The sequence below is a fragment of the Stegostoma tigrinum genome, chromosome 2 (genome assembly GCF_030684315.1).
Source record: "Stegostoma tigrinum isolate sSteTig4 chromosome 2, sSteTig4.hap1, whole genome shotgun sequence".
NCBI classification, from domain to species: domain Eukaryota; kingdom Metazoa; phylum Chordata; class Chondrichthyes; order Orectolobiformes; family Stegostomatidae; genus Stegostoma; species Stegostoma tigrinum.
Window position 1 is genome coordinate 130,956,916 of NC_081355.1, and position 15,926 is coordinate 130,972,841.

Genomic DNA, 15,926 nt, shown 5'->3' on the forward strand with positions numbered 1-15,926 from the left:
TTGAGTTGAGTTAGTGCTGTGCAACAGGAGTGTTAATTATCTGTGATTATCAATAATAAGTACTGTTCAAAGATGATTTCACAATAATGAGAAATATCTGTGATAGTGATCACTTCTGTGTCATCATAACCTGAGGAAGGTTGCATGGTACAACGATCACAATAAACAGTGAATGGAAAGTGAAGAGGAACAGCAGCGACAATGAATCCTTTATATCTTGCTGTCCTAGTTTTTTTTTAAGTAAAACTGAATGATGGTTGTAAGAAGTTTTCATACAATGCAGTAACTGTGACGCTGCAGAGCAAATTTTATGCTGTACCAGTGATGATGTTTGTTCAAGGGTTTTATAGAGACTGACAAAACTTTACTTAAAGTAGCACTAACATTTTTTTTGGACTTAAACGTATTGGTACTAACATACTGCTGAAGCCAGAGATTACATTAACCTAGTTTGACCTCTTAACTAGTTGGTTCCTTCAACTTTGTTTCAAGGATGAAGACCATAATTCAAATCACAGCCTCCCTTATCTCTTCTCCTAACTTCTCAACTTGTGCAGCCAATGGATATGGTACCTATCATTTCCCATCCTCTGACCTTCCTTAAAACCTCCCTATTTGACTAAACCATTGGTCATCTCAGCTAATTTCCTCTACATTGGTTTAAGGTTAATTTTCTTCCATGAAATCCTTTAGAATATTTCCTGATAAATGCAGTCAATTCAGAAAATGCTGGAGAAACTCAGCATGTCTGTCAGTATATGTGGAGGGAGAAACCGTTAACAGAACCAAAGAAGCGTCAAAGCAGAAACAAAAACAGAAGTTGCTGGAAAAGCTCAGCAGCTCTGGCAGCATCGGTGGAGAGAAATCAGAGTTAACATTTTGGGCCGAGTGACCCTTCCTCAGAAAGAGTTCTGCTGAGCTTTTCCAGCAACTTCTGTTTTTGTTTCTGATTTACAGCTTCTGCAATTCTTTTGGTTTTTATTAAGAGTTGTACTGGACTCAAAATGTTAATTCTTCTTCTTTCCAGCATCTGCAGTGTTTGTTTTTTATTTGAAACTGTGAAATTATGTGAGTTTTTTTCAACAATAATTTATTTTTCTATGTTTCACAGTCAGAGAGAAACGGAAAAGCCTCTACATAAATCATGTAAGTACTACTCTACATTCTGGAACTGCCTACAGTCTCAGCATATTTAGTGGTTTTTAATTAACTCTTTTCTTTGTTTGGAGTACCTAATACCCTTCAGCAGATTTGATGCTTGGGTTAAAGTTGTCATCAACTTTTCTAGACATTGAAGCTACTCATCTGTAGCCATGTGATAACCTAGACTTTGACAAAGAAAATCAATTTTTTTAAAATCTTGATTGTTTTGTCATGGTGTGGAAGCTTATTTGTTTATCCCTCTTAATTTGAGTCAGATGTTGTCTGCACATTTATAAAAGGTAAGGATGAGTAAAGGTTAGTCCATTCTCAGGTTGGTTTGAAGTTTGGTCAGGTTTTGATGTCTCAGAAGCTTGTACCCTTTAACTAAGAGATTGGAATAAAGGAAATTAGAGCAGTTCTAGGCCATTTGGCACCTCAAGCCTGCTGTGTTGTTCAACACACTCATGGTCACTGTTCTACTTCGATTTTCCCGCACTATCCTGTATTCCTTGATGTCTTCAATATCCAAAAAATCTGAGTCTCTACAGCCCTTAAAATTGATTCAATTTTAAAACTCTACCTTCTGATTGACCTCCATCATTTTCAACCTTAATGTAAAATTCTCTTCCGTAATGGCTCCTTTACGGTGAAATTGTTAATTAACCTATTGTCATGAAATTATTTTAGATCTAATATTGTACATTCTGTTTCCTTTCTTGTTCTAGAAAACAGTCTTCATCCTCCACAATATTAGTGCTAACAAGAGTTGGCACGTTTATACATAGATTGTAGTTCCGCATGAAAAATGTATTGCCCTTCTGGCATGCAATTCTAATTTATTAATTTATACCATGCCTTATATTTACCACTAATTTTTGATCTCTCATCAACTTCATCCAATGGTTGCTATTTCTTTAGCTGCACCCAAGCTTCTTCTGTGTCTTGATCTTCTAATCTAAGATCCTCTCTCGTTAACACACTGCTCTCATCCTTGATTAATAGCTCCATCTCATTTCTTTTTCCTTTTTACCAATTGTTCCTAAGTGTCAAATATCCTTGAATATTCATTTCCCATCCTTGATCACCACAGATACAACCAACTGTAGGCAAGAGGAAGACCGGAAGTGGTGGCATAGTGGTAATGTCATTGGGTTCACAATCCAGACCCCCAGTCTGATGTCCTAAGGACTTGAGTTTGTATACAACAAAGGCTGATTTTAAAAGCTGACTTCAATTTAAAAACTCAATCATGGTCACATAACCACTGTTGACCTTTGAGTGAAGCACTGAGGATTAGTTCAGATAGTGCATTTTTGTGAAGTTCACCTGCAGTGCAGGATTCAGTTTATGATCATGTTATGTGAAACCCAAAATTAAAAACAATAATCAAGGAAAAAAATCAACTGACTGTTTGATACTTCTGAATTTATTCAGGAAATCTCGTACAGATTTGTTACAGGCAAAACATGTTTAACTAATTTTATGTAGCAATATAGAAATTGAGAATTGCCGAACAAAACCCATTTTGTTGATGCTTTTTATCTGGAAGACATAATACATATTCAGAGGAAGATCAGTTTGAGGAGAGTAACATCTTATACTGTACGAGCGGAGAGTGCTCATTGATTGATCAACAACTTGCCTCTGTTTAGTGGAGGTGTTACCACGGATAATATGCCAATTGGACAATGACTGACAGTTAACTGCCAAACTTTGTTTAAATTTAAATTGGTCAGGTAGAATCAGACAAGACATTTTCTTGAGGAATGAACCTGACAACAGCTGTTGCATACTTAATATTAATACTGGTACAACATTGGTACTTATTCTTCTTGTCTGCAAAAAACAGAGCCTTGCATATTAATATGTGTAGTTTTGTGCCACACTCCAGGCTCCACTGGTAATCTTAAATTGATTGTCAACTTAATCTTAGCAATCTCCCCTTTCCATGGGTATTCTTGTGAAAGTACTGATAAGTGCAAGACAACAAGTTTAACAAAATGTGTCCTTTTTCAACAACAGCTTAATTTGATTTTCTTTTTGAAATATCAGGAGGTATTGATAAAAATAATGCAGTTGAAGTTGCATACATGGGTTCTAAAAGGCACTTAGTAATTTGCTTTGCAAAAGACCTGTCAGGAAAGTTGAAGACTAAGGAATGAAAAGGGCCATTTGAAGCAGGGATGCAAATGGCGATGAATAGATGCTGTTCAGACTGGAGGAAGTCATAGAAAGGCTGGCTGCCATGGGCTTGCTATTAGGACACTGCTTTTCTTAGTTGTTAATGACTTAGACTTGGATATGCAAGGCACAATTTCAAAAGTTACTGGTGCTGTGAAACCTGGAGGTATTGTGACCTGTGAGGAACATATGAAGATAGCATAGAAAGGCTGATTGAATGGGCAAACAAGTAGCTGATGAAATTTAATGCAGAGAAATGTGTAACAGCATGTTTTGATAGGAAAAGTGAGGATTGGAAATATAAAATAAACGTTTCTATTCTAAATATGGTGGAGGATTAGAGAGAAATTGAGATTTATCTGCCCAACTTCTTTAAGGTCACAGGGCAAGTTGTGAATGTGGCTAATAAGGCATTTGGGATCTGATCCAGAAATGTATAACTGTAGGCATATTGTGCCAAAGCAAGCAACTTTACTGTAACAGTGATAATGGGAACTGCAGATGCTGGAGAATCCAAGATAATAAAATGTGAGGCTGGATGAACACAGCAGGCCCAGCAGCATCTCAGGAGATGCCGTGTTCATCCAGCCTCACATTTTATTATCAACTTTACTGTAAACCTTTTTAAACCTGAATTTAGTGAGAACCAGAACATTGTGCCCGATTCTGGATGTCTCTCTTTAGGGAGGATCTGAAGGCACTGAGAGGTGATTCTGTATGTGAGCCTCAGTTTGCAAATAAATTGGGGAAGAGCTAGGACTGTTCTTCACGAGGGAAGCTTGGGAGTAGATTTGATAGAGGTCTTCAAAACAATGGTTCTTCTGAACAGATTAGATCGAGAGCAACTGTTGCCAATTCGTCAGAGGGTTTGGAAGCAGAGAACAGTGATTTAAGATGAAAAGAACTCAGGGTGACATGAAGAAAGCTGTTTCATTCATCCAGTGTTTAGGGGCTGCCCTGCACAGCCAGAGCCTGTGGTGGAGAAAGACTAAATTGAAGCATTCAAAAAGAATTGGATCATTATTGGAATAGAAAGAAAATTACGGGGTTGCGAGGAAAAGACTGACGGTAGTGCTTTTACGAAGTGTTCTAACCATGCCTCGCCTCAAATTATACTTTCTAAACTGTGAAACTGAGAGTAGGGAACAGCAGAGATGAATTCATAAACTAATTAGGTTTGGTTTTGAAGGCAGTGCATTTCAGAAAGAAGGTGGCACTTAGATAGCTTTGAGGTTTTGCAAAATAATGACACGTGAATACTTGCCAGCAGTGTCTGGAATATTGTGATTAGATTTGTTTATGATTCCTGTATAGATTAGAGTTGGTTCTGTGAGGGAGGGAAAGGTGTGAGGGTAGTCCATTTCTGTTACTGCTTCCTGTGGTTTTAATTTTGATCATAGTATGACCTTCAATTTCTTCTCTCTCCTTTTCTTTTTCAAGTTTTTTCCTTTGTCCTTAAAGCATTTGTTGCACTAGTCATGTGGACTGTTTGTTCAGCATGGTAAGGCCTTGTTTATTTTGGGTTTTTTGCTTTGAAGGCGTGATGATTATTTTTAATTTTGCATTGTCATCATTTCTTAATGCTTTTCTCAGCTGTTCTCATTCTCTTCTATTTACAAATCTGTGAAAAGAGAAATGTTTCTAAATCAGTGTTGCCAGTCAAACCGAATAACCAATCCTGTGTTGCACTATGTTATTATGTTGCAACTGGACACATTGAGGTATTTGTCGAGGAAGGCTGAGTGCAGGTTTGATTTAGAGCAGAGATTGGAAGCTGTGTTCACCTAGCAGTGTACTTCAGAAAATGTTTTAGTGGCAAGCCTACAGATATTTTAACAAGATAGTCCACTATCCCATGACATATAACTCTCGTGATTAAGTGTGTGTTTTTCCATGTGGCAGCTGGATACTGTGATACATGATAGTCAGATAGCAAGGTGGTGTTGGGGGGTGGGGTGGGGTGGGGGCGGGGGTGCGTGATAAGCTGGTCTGCGGCCCTGTTCTAGTTTTAGTAGCAAGTTGGTGGATCAGTCGACAATTTAAACAATATTTTGTTCATAATGATGTGTGTTGTATTGGTTTTGGTTATGATTTTTCTCAGAGTAATCTTTCAGTAATATCAAGTTGTCATCAGTGCAAATGCCAATATTATTTGAATAAGATTTACATTTTATCTAAAGTTTAAAAGTTGGGGGGCACGGTGTTTCACTGGTCAGCGGTGCTGCCTTATGGCGCCAGGGACCTGGGTTCGATGCCAACTTCAGGCGACTGTCTGTGTGGAGTTTGCACGTTCTCCCCATGTCTGCGTGGGTTACCTCCGGGTGCTCCGGTGTCCCTCCCCAGTCCAGAAATGTGCAGGCTCGGTGGATTGGCCATGCTAAATTGTGCATAGTGTTCAGGGATATGTTCAGGATAAGTGGGTTGTAGGGGGATGGGCCTGGGAGGGATGCTCCAAGGGTCGGTTTGGGCTTGTTGGGCTGAAGGGCCTGTTTTCACACTACCAGGATTCTCTGACAATCTCCTTTTTGCTAAATTTGAACTAGCTGTGTTGACACGTACTCATTCCACGTGAGTATAGTGAAAAGATTACAAGCTGCCACTTGTGACGCCACGTGAGATACAGAGCTACTGATGAATAGAATCTTGGTACAAAGAAGGAAAATTAAAGACAGCAAGTTAAGAAGATAAACATAGAAAAACAGTTAATAGTTTAACGTCACAGTCCATAAGAGCCTAGCCATGCTGGGCTCACACTCCTCACAAGAACAAGAACTTGCCCCCACTGCTGCCTCGGGGCTGCCTGTTCCCCCTCTCACCACCTCGGGGCTGCCTGCTCCCACTCTCACCGCCTCGGGACTGCCTGTTCCCCCTCTCACCACCTCGGGGCTGCCTGCTCCCACTCTCACTGCCTCGGGGCTGCCTGCTCCCACTCTCACCACCTCGGGGTTGCCTGTTCTCCTTCTCACTGCTGCCTCGGGGCTGCCCGTTCTCCCTCTCACTACTGCCTTGGGACTGCCTGCTCCCCCTCTCACCGCTGCTTCGGGGCTGCCTGTTCCCCCTCTCACCGCCTCGGGGCTGCCTGTTCCCCCTCTCACCGCCTCGGGGCTGCCTGTTCCCCCTCTCACCGCCTCGGGGCTGCCTGTTCCCCCTCTCACCGCCTCGGGGCTGCCTGTTCCCCCTCTCACCGCCTTGGGGCTGCCTGCTCCCACTCTCACCGCCTCGGGGTTGTCTGTTCTTCTTCTCACTGCTGCCTCGGGGCTGCCTGTTCTCCCTCTCACCACTGCCTCAGGGCTGCCTGTTCTCCCTCTCACCACTGCCTCGGGACTGCCTGTTCCCCCTCTCACTACTGCCTCGGGACTGCCTGCTCCCCCTCTCACCGCTGCCTTGGGGCTGCCTGTTCCCCCTCTCAGTGCCTTGGGTCTGCCTGTTGCTCCTCTCACCGCCTCGGGGCTGCCTGCTCCCATTCTCACTGCCTCGGGGTTGCCTGCTTGCACTCTCACCGCCTCGGGGCTGCGTGCTCGCACTCTCACCGCCTCGGGGCTGCCTGTTCCCCCTCTGACCGCTGCCTCGGGGCTGCCTGTTCCCCCTCTGACCGCTGCCTCGGGGCTCCCTGTTCCCCCTCTCACCGCCTCGGGGCTGCCTGCTCCCACTCTCACTGCCTCGGGGCTGCCTGCTCCCACTCTCACCACCTCGGGGTTGCCTGTTCTCCTTCTCACTGCTGCCTCGGGGCTGCCCGTTCTCCCTCTCACTACTGCCTCGGGACTGCCTGCTCCCCCTCTCACCGCTGCTTCGGGGCTGCCTGTTCCCCCTCTCAGTGCCTTGGGTCTGCCTGTTGCTCCTCTCACCGCCTCGGGGTTGCCTGCTCGCACTCTCACCGCCTCGGGACTGCCTGTTCCCCCTCTGACCGCTGCCTTGGGACTGCCTGTTACCCCTCTCACTGCCTTAGGTCTGCCTGTCGCCCCTCTCACCGCCTCGGGGCTGCCTGTTTCCTCACCTACCGCCCACACCCAGGTTTTTACTGCAATTGTAATTCCAATTTCTGGTTAAGAATTTAAAATATTTTCAGAAAGGATTCATCAACCTGTTTGCTTTCTGCTTTGAAGATTTGCTGCTCTTTGCACTTTTTGGGCAGTGCGCAGAGTACTTGTACCCATCCTCGCTTTGTAACCTGTTTGTTCATAGCTTCCTCTATCCTCCTCTTCACACACACTGTCTCTCTCTAATTGGGAGTTGTGTTTCAGGTCAATATATTTTGTTATTTGACCTTTTCCGTGGTATTTAGTTAGTATTATGTCATTGCCATTGTTAACTTTCATTGTGTAACTTCAAAAAAACAAAAGAAATGACTTGTTATTTTCCAATGGGAAATCAAATCTCTAGGCATGCGTGATTTTAAACATGATGGATTGTTTGTTAAGGAAGAATATTTGAATTTCTTTCACATGAATCTTCAGCATGCAGGCTGAACATACCTTTATAGTTTTGCCACACTGGCTGTGTTGCATTTTACCTCAGGGCTTGTGTCTTACCATAGGCAGTTGTTATTTTATGAACATTCTTTCCAATTCCTTTCAAAATCCTAACACGTCTTTAAAACAATTGTAATTTAGTACTCCTGTCTATCTGTCATCCAGCTTCTGCTTTGGCCTGTCTTATCACCCTGCTCTATTCCAAGTTCATTCTCAATTCTTCTGCCCATGTTCTCTTTGTCTTCTCTTGATGTAGTTAGACTTGGACTGCATAGACTACCTGACCAAGTTTGATCTCTTTTCTTCTGTACTGTAACCTCAAAATTCATGAAAGCCACTGTAAATGGAAAGAAAGCAGAATGAGTGGGCAGAACATGGTTGCAAGGGGAGATAGGGCAATGAAGGAACAGAATAAAGCAAGGTGAGGCAATAAGAGTTTAGAACAAGGGTTCATTATGTGGTTGGAGCTCTGAGCCAAAGGGAATTGATAAAGGAGCTTGGAGTGAACAATGTGGAGCAATGAAGTATAATGAGCTTGAAGTGAGACGATTTTGGAGCAGAAAGACATTGATAAGATTATTGAGCAGAACAGGATGCAGAGAATTGGAATAGAGAGGAGGGGTGGAAATTTGGAAACAAACGGCCTGCCATTCATCTATTAAACAGATGTTGCTGCTGAGAAAATTTGATAGATTAGGAAATTTCCTGTTTCTTAAAAAAATGTCATGCTGCAGAACTTGAAAGCATTTAAACAATGAGTCAAGTGAACAGTAAATTGCTCTTAATGAAAGCACACTCATTAAAAACCTTCTATGCATGGGGTAAAGAACAGATTTGTTAGTTTTATTTGTCTGGGTGATGTCACAATACAGTGACATGATGCAACAATGACAACTTGATTGTCACCATCCCATTGATTGTTGGGAAATAAATGATTAAAGTGATTTTATTTGGCATTGCACTGATGATTACATCTTTACATAATGAGTAATATGGAACTTTGATGAGCGATTTCTTACGTTTGCATCTTTTTCATATTAGTGAAACCTAATTGTGCTGATCACATGCTGTTGAAATATAAATGACATGACTTGCTCTGCCCAGTGTCTGTGGAGTTTGACTTCATCGTGGATACTTTGCTTATTGGTTGCTCGTGCTGCCTCTAAAGCTTTTTAACATAGTGCAAGTACTAATCAGGAAGGTGTCGCTGTGAGATGCGTACAGTTTGTGTCAGCCCAAACTCATTTGTACTTTACTTCCTAGCACCCACCTGGACAGATGAGAAGGAAATATAGCTCCTGCTCCACCATATTCCTGGATGATAGCACTGTCAGCCAGCCAAACCTGAAGTATACTATCAAATGGTGGGTACAGAATGTGACAAGTAAGGTGAATTCCTTTTCTTTTATAGAGCTTTTAGTTAGGATGACTTCTGTTATCAAAACTGCAGGAATAGCGTTTGTGTGCTGCAGCACATTAACTTTCAAGTTCAAGGTAGTCAAAACATTGATCTTTTGAAACGCATTGGATGTTGGTTCTGCTAACTCCACCTCGAATCAATTGAACACATTATCCGTTTCAAATGATTAATGTTTCAACTGCAACTCTGAGAAGAAAATATTTGATCATAAGTGGAACTTGATTTGACGTCAAAGTACACGTGTAATTGTGATATCTGGTTGCCTGCTTTGCACTGTTGGCACCATACAAGAGCACTAAGAAGGTCATCTCTAATTAACCTCCATCAAGAAACTTTGTCTGAAGCTGCTGAGCAGAGTCACAATCACTCTGTTGGAAACACATTATATGTTGTGCTTATCCGTTTATTGTATTTTGCGTTTTGCATTTTAATTATATATGAGGTAAGGAAGCTAATCTAATCTAATGACCATTAACCTGGTATTTGCCATCTTTCAAAAGGAATAAGAAGAATGAAACTGCTATCCTGCATAATTTTCTGCAGTCAATATCATATTATGCTCATTGTTAATGCAGTGTGCAGTATCTTAGATACAGCGTCTCTAAGGGCACAGGTATCAGTTTATCAAAGTCTTTGACTGACAATTGCTGTAAAAATAAAGCTGTTGGGAGGAACTGTAATTCTGACCATTGAACCATGAGAGCTCAAAATATTCTTTTTTAACAATGTTCTTTTATCAGAGTTGATTGACAAGTGTATTTAAAATAAATTCCTGTTGTTATTGCCCTTCTTCACAGATGACAAAGCAGGCTATATCCTTCAGTAGCTTGTAAAATGAGAAAATGTGTTACTAGATGAAATTTGTAATTTTTAACATGAACCTGACCAACCTCAATGAAATGGAACAAAAGCCACTAATATATATGTTTCTTGTATACTTTTGTCAAGTACTTCTAAAACAAAGTGCTGCACAGAGAAGCCATTATATGAGCTTAATCAGTGATGATTCAAGGTATAATTTTGTCATGATTAAGAAATTGATTGATGGGTGAAAAGGTGTTAATTAGTAAACAGTTCTATCTGTGTGGTGGGGATAGTCAAAGTGTTGAGTGGGGTGACCAGGCATGAGCAGAGTGTAGACTGTGACTGTTTTCCAATTTGCGTCAATGACTTTGGAAAGAATAGTTAAGGGCAATCAAAAAGTAAAAATGAAATTGCAGAAAATACATGAACTGCAAATTAAATTTGATGTAGCTGTTGTGTTCACACTGGAAGAAAACTGGTCTTGTCTGACTTGAAGATATCTCTGCTGAGAGAGCTGAATGTTGATTTACAGTAACTCAGACCATCATCTTGAGTTTATAGGAGATGTAAGATATGGGTGAAACAGATCCATCAATGTACCTTTGTAATTTTACCTTATATAGTTCCAATTTTAAATTATGTTCGAATGTTATGCTCCTGGATCTTCTGGTTTGAATGTAACAGGGCTATAGTTATTTTGCTTTTGTCTGTTGAAACATCTGGAGATTACCATTTATCAGAAGCCAGACTGGAGCAGCCATACTGTAGCTATAAGAGGTTGTTAGAGGCTGTTACACTGTACCAAAAGCCTGTTAACTCTAACGCCTGTCGGTGTTAATGGGGTTTTACTGCTTATCTACCTCTGGCAAAATTGAATGTGCCTCAGCTCCAATGAGTTTAAATTCTAGCACACAACTGTCACAGCTAATTATACTTAAACTAAATCTAACTGCGTTAAGAAAAATCATTTTTCATTTGCAAAGTGGAAAGGTCACCTTAGAGGGTTAACTCCTGACACCCTTTTTCCATCACAGCCACTTTTTGTTTCTTTTCATCATTTCTTCTGCCTTCCCATCAAAGGCCAAAAGCACAGGTCACTTTTATTGGTGTTTATTTATGTTAAAGGTGTATATTTCTATGCAACTCAGTATTCAGGACATGGTGTGCCTACTCCGAGGTTAAAGGATTCTGATATACAGGATGGGTGTCGGGTATTTGAATATCTGTAAAAGAACAGTCAGTGTTGTGAATGCACTGCTTTGAGACGTATAGCAGTGTTTCTCACCTTAACCACAGGAATCTTTGTAGTTTGGCTGCACAGGCCCATGCTAATAGTAAAGGATGCCATCTTATGTACGAGGTCTGGAGTACACTGATACAATTTAACCAAGTTCATTGGTTAGCAGTGCATGCATTGTCTTCACATTTCATCATTAGCAGTGTGTCTGTTCCACAGAAGTTGGCACGTGGCTCCTGTGATTAAGACAACAAAAGATTTTTCTTGAAGAATTTAGTAAAGTAAATTGGACATATTTAGTCACTACCCTTTTTCCATTTCCTCAGTTGAGAGGGGAAACAGAGCGAGCTAACAATTCCTGATTGTTATGGCAGCATGAGCCCTGCAGGGTGAGAGCTGAAGTTTATTTGATTTTCACGAAGCTGAGGTGTTGAATGTGTGTAGGGCAGTTGAAAGGGCAGGATAAAACTAATGACATGGACCCTACAACAAAATCTGACACAAGGAATTGGCCAAAGTAAAACACTGAAAATTGTAAAATCCTGATCCTTTAAAATGCACTAAACTCATTGACTTAATAGAGAGTATTTAATACAGTTAGTATTATATTCTCGACACTGAGGAGTTTGTCATTGCTGGTTTGGCCTCTCCGTGGAAATGCATTTCTGCATCAAATTAATGATATTCATAATCCTGATGCAAAACTTGAACTGCTCCTGTCTGGTAGGTCCCTGTAAGCGAAGCAATTACATTCATCATACCTCATAATTTTGATCCTCCGTTAACTCTCACACCCGACAGTAAAAATGCTAAATAAAAGCAGTTAGTTATAGAAACTGATTACGAACTATCTTTAATATGGTAAAGAAAGATTTTACAAAACGTTAGCCTTTTCATTTTCCAGCACCCCTACATACATGAGCAGCTCAGCACTTTTGTCCCTCTCTGGTCTCCCTCATTCCTCTGTCATTAGTTACAGATGAGAACAGTCAAACACACAAGAGAGTTGAACTGTCCATTCTCAGTCAACAGCTTGGATGTAGGATTGCAGCTAGTCATTTGTACAGCCTAGCTTTTTGCTCTCCCCTCCATCGCTGGCTTTAACACTCCTGAGATCTGAAGAGAAATACTTACCTTAGGAACACCCTGCGTACTGTTAAGAGCACTCTGAATTTCCCTGGTCTCTAAGCTAATGCCAAGAAACATAGAATGAAGTCACTGCGCCCAAATACTTATGGTGCACGTGCCTTATGTGCTGCCAGGAAAATAGGGATCTGATGTCATCACCCCCCCCCCAAAAAAAAACACCACCAGTCGGTTTTTGTTCGAGATCCACACAGCCAAACGAAAATCCAGCAGATTTTCCCGGAAATGAAAGTTGGGAAGGATTCTGACAAAGTTTGGTCTTGTACCTTAAATTGAGTGCAGGGTAATATTTTTCACATGGAGATGATTTTGTTGAGAGTCTGTCCCATGAGCAGGCGCATACTGAAGCTGACTGCTGTGTTCTTGCCAGCCGGGATTCTCCCAAATATACCATGTTGCTGCTTCCAGTCTGACTTGCCCAGAGCTTGCTCCAAACCTGAACAAGTTGAGATTACTGCACTGAGCTGCCCCTCCAGTCACTGGCTGATTCTCTTGGGTTCCCTGAGAAATCCGTTGGCGATAGGTCGGAGCAGAGAGCAGCCTGGCGCTTTCGTAGCCTCACTCAGCCTGAGCCCTAGAGACTAGCGGTGAGTTTTGGGTTGGGGGTGAAGGGATAGTGTGGAGGGACCAGAGAGGGGTGTGATGGGGATAAGGAGGGATGTTGGTGAAGACAAGGCTCTTCCTTCGTCATTGACCACCTCAGAACTGGTACCAATGATGGCAGAATATGTCAGTGAGGAGTCGCAGGCGGTGTGACATGGGAAGAGACATGAGCACTACCTGGTACCTGCCAGCATCTCAAACTCCTACTCAACGATATTAATCTCAAAACCTTCAAGGGCCCAGTGTGTGAGAAAGGTGCCCACTTGTCACCTTGGCGCGGCTGCATAAATCAGTTTTCTCAGTTGTATCTTTTTCACAAAAATGTACATTATTTTCTTATTTCAATGATAGGGAGATAAACTTGATTGGCATTGTTCTGAAATATGCTCAGCAAATCCCTGACTGAGAAAAACAAATGGAAACATGGCCTCTCAGGTAAAAAGATTGGACAACGGTCGAATGGCCTTACTTCCACTCCTATGTCTTATGGTCTTAACCCTGTCATGTGACAGAAACAAAAGCAAGTTGCTGGAAAATCTCAGCAGGTCTGGCAGCATCTGTGGAGACAAAGCAGAGTTAATGTTTCAGGTCCAGTGACGACTCTTCAGTTCTGATTTTTCTCCAGCAATTTCTGTTTTTGTTTCTGATTCCCAGCATCCGTAGTTTTTAAAAAAAATTTGGTATAAAATGACAGCTGTTGTTGGGCAGGAAATGTTAACAATGTTTCATCCTCAGTTAAAGATTACTGACATTTTCTTTAATTCACAGTTAAAGACTGTTTAAGGCTGGCACTAACGTTCAATTTTCTTTACAGTGTTGCCCTTGCAATATATTACCACATCAGAAACAGGTACGTTACAATTCTACAGTAATTCATTTCAACTATTTCTGACCCTTTATTAAGTGCCTGCTCAAAAGCTATTGTAACCACTGGTTATTTTCTTTTCCTAGAGATTCAGATGGACGAATGTTATTAGATATATTTGATGAGAAGCTCCATCCGTTATCAGTAAGGATCTTTTGTTTGATGTACACTCTTGTTTTGTATAAAGTCAAATATTGGATTGTAAGATGAGACATTATATCCACAACTCCCCAAGAGTGTGCGTTGCACGTGGAAACATGAACCACCTACAATAGAGAGAATGACTTGGCTCATATCTCTTGGAGTCTTGCTTTTTGTACCCATATAAACATCCAAATTAGGAATAGAGCTCCACCATTCAGTAAGATCTTAGCTGTGCTTCAAATTCCATGTTCTTATTTACTCCCAACAACCTTTGATTTTTATAGAATACAATCCTTACAGTGTGGAAGTAGGCTATTCAGCCCATCAAGTCCACACTTACTTTCCGAAGAGCATCGCACCCACTCACAACCCTCCTAACCCTAGCCCTGTAACCTTACATTTCCTATCACTCGTCCACCTAGCCCACTCATCTTTGGACACTCCGGGCAATTTAGCATGGCCAGTCCACCTGACCTGCGTATCTTTGGGCTGTGGGAGGAAACTGGAGCACCTGGAGGAAACTCACCCAAATACAGGGAGAACCTGCAAACTCCACACAGACAGTCGCCTGAGGGTCGAATCAAACCAGGGGTCCTGGCGCTGTGAGGCAGCAGTGCTGCGTCCCCTGCCTAACACACATCCATCCTTCTCAGCCTTGAGAATATTCAATGACATCCCACCTGGATCACCTTCTGAAGAAGAGAGTTTCATAGTTGCCTAATCAGTTGAGGATAAAGAATTCTCCTTATCTCTGACCTAAAAGGTTGACACCCTCATTTTAAAACAGTGGCCCCTGGTTCTGGACGCACCAACATTGGGAAATGTCCTTTCCACATCCACCCTGTTCAGTACAGTTCAGTCAAGTTACCCCTCACTCTTATAAACTCTAGCAGAAAGCAGCTCAGTCTGTTTTACCTTTCCAATGAAGACAACCCATTCACTCCAGAATCAATCAATTCTGAGCCACCTCCAATGCATTTACCTCCTCCTTTATATAATGAGATCAAATCTGTGCAATGTACTTGCAAGGTGGGCCCAGAAGTGCTCTGTATAATTTAACATCATTATTTTTATGTTCAATTCCTCTCACAATAAAGGACAACATTCTGTTAGCTTCCTTGCTTCCTCTATCTGCAGAGGAATGTTTTGGGACTGAAGCAGTAGAACTCCTGGATCCATCTACAATTCAGAATTCCACAGTCATTCTTCTTTCAAGTAATACATTTTTATTCGTCATGTCAATGTGGACTGCCTCATAGTTTTCCACATTATACTCCATCTGCCAGATACTTCCTGATTCTTTCAATATATCAGTAATAAATCTGTAACCTTCCTCACATCCTCTTCACTCTATACTTTTAGATCTGTCTGTAGCCACCATTGTTTTCATGCTATCCATCAAACCAGCAAGTAATTTATCTGTTGTTGCACTCTCCTCACCATACTTGCTCAACCTCCATTGTTACACAGAATCAAAGAAGACCTACGGCGTAGATAGAGGCCATTTGGCCCACTGAGTCTGTACTGACTTTGCGAAGAGCATCCCACCCCATCCCTGCATTTCCTATGGCCAGTCCACCTGTTCATCTCTGGACTGTGAGAGGAAATCAGAGCAACCAGCGGAAACCCATGCAGATACGGAGCAACTCCATGCAGACATTCGCCCGAGGCTAGAATCAAACCCCGGCCTCTGGCACTGTGAGGCAGCAGTGCTAACCACTGAGCCACCGTGCTGCCCATAATGCTACTCCGTCACTGGAACAAAATGTGAAAAATGGCATGCATCAGCTCACTTGGTACCTACCGCAGGAACTCACTCACTCCCTGATTAAAACATGAAACCAACCTGTAAGAATTTTTAAAAAATTTATTGATTTCATGTGATTTTTTGGCCTGGCTGGCCAGATATGCATT

At 41.8% G+C, this 15,926-nt stretch overlaps 1 protein-coding gene across 3 annotated transcripts in view; it reads left to right on the forward strand.

The window, feature by feature from the left end:
* ccny (cyclin Y) overlaps positions 1-15,926 on the forward strand; it is a 240,686-nt gene that overhangs the window by 192,823 nt on the left and 31,937 nt on the right. For all 3 annotated transcript variants that reach the window (XM_048521400.2, XM_059639396.1, XM_059639401.1), the window contains exons 3-6: positions 1,112-1,146; positions 9,057-9,157; positions 13,818-13,853; positions 13,955-14,012. In XM_048521400.2, coding sequence (XP_048377357.1) covers positions 1,112-1,146; positions 9,057-9,157; positions 13,818-13,853; positions 13,955-14,012 — 230 coding nt within the window. The remainder of the gene's footprint in view (positions 1-1,111; positions 1,147-9,056; positions 9,158-13,817; positions 13,854-13,954; positions 14,013-15,926) is intronic.